This window comes from Castor canadensis, chromosome 13 (genome assembly GCF_047511655.1).
Source record: "Castor canadensis chromosome 13, mCasCan1.hap1v2, whole genome shotgun sequence".
NCBI lineage: Eukaryota > Metazoa > Chordata > Mammalia > Rodentia > Castoridae > Castor > Castor canadensis.
The window spans coordinates 57,512,138-57,518,137 of record NC_133398.1 but is presented as its reverse complement, the minus strand read 5'-3'; the positions used below and the strand labels follow the sequence as shown (position 1 = coordinate 57,518,137).

General features: G+C 36.0%; 1 protein-coding gene across 14 annotated transcripts in view; it reads right to left on the bottom strand.

The window, feature by feature from the left end:
* Nfib (nuclear factor I B) overlaps window positions 1-6,000 on the bottom strand; it is a 442,869-nt gene that overhangs the window by 22,120 nt on the left and 414,749 nt on the right. For 13 of the 14 annotated variants that reach the window (XM_074051836.1, XM_074051837.1, XM_074051840.1 and 10 more), the window contains one exon: window positions 1-3,683. This exon is cut by the window's left edge and continues 2,820 nt beyond it. The exons of the other annotated variant lie outside the window; for it this stretch is intronic. In XM_074051836.1, coding sequence (XP_073907937.1) covers window positions 3,554-3,683 — 130 coding nt within the window. In that variant the 3' untranslated portion in view covers window positions 1-3,553. The remainder of the gene's footprint in view (window positions 3,684-6,000) is intronic. 14 annotated transcript variants of the gene reach the window in all.

Genomic DNA, 6,000 nt, shown 5'->3' with positions numbered 1-6,000 from the left:
CATCCTGAAGCTCTACAGTCCTGGGTTAAGGGAGGGGCGTGCAAGACCTGCAGAAGTGGGGCCCTTCCTCAGAATATACTTCCTGGTAAAAGAAAAGGAGAAGGTCGAAAAATGGATTTGAGATTTTATATATAGTAGTACTTTTAATAGGTTCATCTGAAAAGGAAAGAAGAAAAAATTGATTTGAAAAGAAAAGAGAAAAAGCAACACTTGCACTAGGCCTTTGTATTCAAGAGGCAGGCAGGAATATCCACAGTGCGTCACTTAATTTCGCTACAACTGCTCATTCACTGGCAAAAAAAAAAAAAGAGAGCAAGTCTGCCTGTAGAGAATACTGTGTGTCTCGTGAGGTTGAGTTGTTCACCTAGAAGGTCAAAGGTACATGGAGAGCTTGGCTGAGAGGATCTGCTGTCTGCAGGGCAAGTATCACAGCCACGATGGGACTTCCTCTGGAACTTGCACTTGGGGATCCTGCTGTGCTATCCAGCATATGGGCTATCAAACTGAATGGGCTAGTCCAATACAATTCGCAGGCCCATAAGCATTGTTCTAAGGTATTCATTATTAAATGATATGCTGTGAGAACAACTGACAGTTTATTAGGCGATGGCCTGGGGAATGGGAGTAGAAGGCTCCTCAAGACAGCCTACCGTGTGTCACTAATTCAGAAAGATTCTCACTCTAGTAATGAATTCACTCAATGGGACCTGGGGTTGGGTGAGGGGAGGCCAAAATAAAACAAGCCTCCATTCACCACGAGTCCTCAGGGGAAACTAAATCAAACATATATTTGAAGTACCAACCCTTAAAAAAAAAAAATCCCTTCAGTATCCAATAGGTCTAATTCATCCACAGGAAAGTTAATTTCTTAAAATTCTATCTGTCTCTCTGCTCTAGTTCTCAGTTTAAAAGGGCAGGTAAAATAAAAAGATTTACTTTTGTTCCTTAAAAACTGAACTTTGATTTTAAAAATACATTCAATAATAGCAAGCTTCCATTCAATCTCTGGCTAGTAAAAAAAAAAAAAAAAAAAAAAAAAGAAAGAAAAATCCAAGTGCGCTGCCATTCATTTGAAGTAGTAAGTCACAGAGAAATCCTATCCTACCATTAATAAAATGAAATGAGGCAGGGATGTGGCAGGGAAAGGATATGGGAGCACCCCCTCCAGCTGGTCAGATATGTTTTGCAGGAGATAGCAGATTCCTGTGTTAAACCTCAAAAGTGTGAGACAGCCAGTAGCTGCCTATGAGGGAGGTGGGGCATTTCAAAAAATGTCTTTGCTAAATATAAGACAGACTCACTCTCCACTGTGGATCTGGAATTTTCATGAAAAACTACCAACAACTAAAATAAGGTAAGACAGTTTTTTTAAAAAGCCAAGTCTGCCTCTAGGAAAATTTGTTGTGTTTGCTCGTTCTTACTATTTTGTTGTTTTTAAACCAGAAATGAGTTCAGCTTGCACCCCAGGTGGGAAATTAGAGAGGGGGAACCTGTGTAAGTTGAAGTTTGTCACAGTAGGCAGAACAGTCGCTTTGCAGCCCAGGCCCATGTCAGGGTGCACTGCTTCACAGCTACACTGTTAAGTGTTAAAAATCCTCCCACCCGCCCCAGAATATATATATGTATATTAAAAAAAATCCCCTGTCCATCTCTCAGTACACAAAAGGACCTCATCACACTGCAAAAATAGCAGTACCCACTTTGGTCAATTAAAACAAACAAACAAAAAAAAAAGCATACATTATTTTTTTTAAATCTGTGTACTTACCTATAATAACCAATACAGCTAAAAGCACTACCTACATAGGCAAAACTTGGTATTGCATAATTCGTATAAATTTGAAACCCCTCCCCCCCAAATATTAATTGGAAGATGAAAAACATGAAAGGTTAATAGAAAAAACACCAAAATACTGAAAATATTGCTGGTCGATTACAATTTATAAGCGGCAACTATACACAGCCATGATATGCTTTTATAAACGTGAGATAAAGGTTATAACTGTCTAAAAAATCCATGATGTCACACGTTTTTCTTCGTCTGGAGTACAAAATATTTTGTCATAAAAATGGTAAAGATTTAAAATGATAATAAATGCAGCAAAACAAGTGTAGTGATGTCACTTTTGTTTTTTTTTGTTTTTGTTTTTGTTTTTTAGATTTCAAGGCAAGGCACGTAATGTGGACATAATATCTTCGTGCAAATTAGGATTACTGGAAAGAGTATTTTTAATTAAAATTTTAAGAGACATAGAGGCAAAATGTGTCTGCCCATGCACACTACGGATCTGTCAATACAAGAAATTTGTTGAACAAGGCTAATGTCTGAAAGCACCATGCAAGTTTTCAGCACCCTGATTTCATGTGTTTTCTCAAGAGTGCATTTTTTTGTTTTTTTTTTTTACATCCTACACCCTGGCATTCCCAGTTTGTAAACTGTAAGCGTTACCCTTGTGACATGGATTGCCTGCCTCTTTGTCTCTGTAATGCAGATTTTATAGAACCTTTTGTACACCCTATGGGTTCTTGATGCAACCAGTAATTTTAAATAAATAAATTCTGCCTCCAAGGAGGCTGCAGCTAAACCAACATAAGTGCTGTGTTTTCATTAGTTTTTTTTCTCAAGCACGTGATTTGTCTTGATTTAATGCCTTTTTAAATGCCCTCAAAAACTGAGGGGAAAATAAATTCGTTCAAAATTATTTTAAATTCTTTTTAATCCCCTCAATTTAGAGTCCAAGGGCTGAAGGACTTATAATCACAATTCCCCTTTAGATATAAATTTATAAATTGCACTTGCCTCTGTTAAGTGTTCTTTTGTGGGGAAAATATTATATTACTTTTTACTGTTGCATGCAGAGATAACACTTCACCTACATAGAGGCATCTCTTCCATAGCCTTTGTGTTCAAACTGGTTTTTTTTTTTCTTTTTCTTTTTTCCTTTTTTTTTTTTTTTTTCTTTTCTTGAGATTTCAAACTGGGTTACACACTGGAAAAGGCTGGGTTAAGGGCCAAAATTTAATAAATCTGTACTGATAACTAAAGGCTACAGAGATTTTATATATGTTTTTCTTAACTTTGAGAAATCAGAGTGCTTATAAAATGGCTGGCTCATGGCTCTGTCACTCAGCACCTCTGACGCCGCCTCCTAGCCTTCGTTGGTGAGATAACCAGGAATAGTGATTCCATGCGTAAACAACAAGAATACTAAACCAATAAAACTAGCTTATCATGCAAATATTAAGGCATCTAGAAAGTCAGTTAAAATATATTGTCATAGAGACAGAACATCTATTTCCCAGCGGACTTCATGTAACAAGGCTACATTGCAGGGGCTGCGATCTACCATCAGTGAAATATCATCGACCCTTCTTAATGTCATTATAGTTTCAACTTTAAGGGAATTAGTGATTGTAAGTGCTGCAATTGCTGGTCTATCATCTTCTTTCTTCAGTTTCTTTCCTTTCTCCCTTTGTTTTGTTTGTTTTGTCCAGTCTTCCTCTTTGCCTTTTTAAAAAAAATTTCTTAAGCTATTGTTGTATTTCTTTTCCCTCAGTTGCTCGTTTCTGCTTGAAGGAAAGGTTCTCCAATTATGTTCAAACCATAATTTTGGACATTTGCCGGTAGGATGGGTGTCCTATTTGACACTTGGAAAGGAACCAAGCTAGCCCAGGTACCAGGACTGTTGAGAGGAGAGGGGCAGCAGGGAGGGAAGAAAGAAAAAGAGAAAACACAATGTTAAAATCTGTAACAGTATTAGAAATGGAAATTCCAGATGCATCAAATAACTACTATCACATTTTTTGAAATTAATCAGACAATATGCATGTAAAATGAGATAATTATGCCAAATTACACATTTTATGGCTACATATACTACATGACCTATTTCCTTAATGAAAAGTAAGACCTAATTGTGAGGCAGGAAACCTTGGAATAGGACACATACATTGGTGAACTTTTACCAATCAAGGATATTCTTCCTCAAATATTTGATTCACTTCAATGTAAATGCATTATTTTTTGGTCCAAAAGAAAAAAAAAAAGAAGAAGAAAAAAAAGCATCAGTTTACAATCATTGCAATATACTGTAATTTGCCAGTTATGGTATATCAATCCTGTTTTACCTTTAATTCATAAGAAATTCTCGGGTAAAATGGATTTCAATATTTTGCTTGCCTATTGGGTTAAAATTAAAAAGTGTAATGAAATATATTTTCTCCCCCCCTCACAAACGGAAAAAATACATTTTTCAACCAGACCATTGCATAGTATGCAATTTGAAATGCCTAATTAGCAGACATATCTTAATTGGAGATTTTTAATAAAAACCAAACAAACAGAAATCACCAAGCAAAAATGGAACATGATTTGTTTTTTTCTCTACAGAGTACCCACTGTGAGAGAAAACTTTACAGGGGGCTGCAAGGATCTCTGCTTACTTCCACAGCTCTCTGGTGGTTTTCTTATCCTCCTCTGTAATGTTACTTTTCAGATGCAAGCAAAGTTTTCCTTTCCATTCATGTTTCCTTACATGGGCTGGCAACAGAAGCCTGAGCATTCCCTGACTTCACCACCAGCTGATTGGATTACAGAAGTGTGGAGGGGATGTGGGGAAAGGGTACTGGAGGGAATAAGCAGATGGGATCCCCTCCTCCCTTCAATCAGCTGTTGGATTCGAGAGATCTTGTTGAACTTGGGGATATTAAAAAAAAAAAGTTTGAAAAGAATTTCCCTAGGTGATACTGACATAATCTTTCCTAAAAGAAATCTCATATGGAAGAAAATAACACCAGATCTACATACCACAAAGCAACCCCACAGTACATTTTGGGGTACACCTAATCTGCTCTACTTCTTGTTTCAATATTCAACTTGGAACATGTCAGCTAAGTAACAGCTGCAAAAATAATCATGAACCAAGAAAACATCAAACAGACCATTCCATACCCAGGATAATCATGGCCTGGCATGGAGACACTTTCAATGTTTTTAATTCTACTAGTATCTTTTGCATTACTTTTAAGCCATAAAATGCAATTGATACTATTATGTTAGCTATCAATATAGATAAACTCATCCATTCATGCTTGAATTCCAAAGATACAAAAAGCACTATGGAATATTAACATGAAGTAATAATTCTGGATTAAAAAACATGTAACTTTTACTCTGGTGATATCTCCATACAAAAAGTGACTTATTGCTACAAGTCTAGGTACATGTATCTGAGACACTATTTCAACAGAAAAATATCACAATGACCTTTTTACTCAAGGGATTTAATGATTAGATGACAGCAAAATCCATCTTTCTTTATGCTAATCATGTTGTATAGGACCTAGCACATGGTTGATGCTCAGTGAATTTTTGGACAAATCAAGTAATTGTTTCAAATCACACAAAACTATGTATTTTTAAAAGATGTTGCCCAGAGTCATAGGTATTTATGAATACATGTGATTTGGTCCCTCTTCAGAGCAAATAGGTATCTCTATATTTAAAATTAGAGATACTCAGCATTAGGAAAAAATCATATCCAAACTAAAAAGATATAGCCTCATTACCTGATGAAAAATCAGAATTCTAAAGAATGTCTTTTTATTGAAATCTTTTCTAAGAGATTTAACTATTTTCACCACTTCTCTCTTCCCACAATTATTCCTGTGGTTTGTACCATCGGTTGGTAACAATGTTACATAATGTATCAAGAAACTGATTTTCACCTCAACTGTGCTTTCACTGCACTTTGTACATAATTCCATTACAGCATGTATTACTTCATATCCTAGCCATCTATCTGAAATTATCTTACTGACTACAAGGTGAACTCCATAGGGAAAATGACCTAGTCTTATCTATTCTTATAGAGTCTCACCATAGCCGATGCAAACTTTCTTAATAGTAAGACAAATTACAAAACAGACATCCATTATTTTTAATCTGAAGTAAGAAGCATGTATCAAGTGGAAAAACACGAGCTCAACAGATAATCCTTG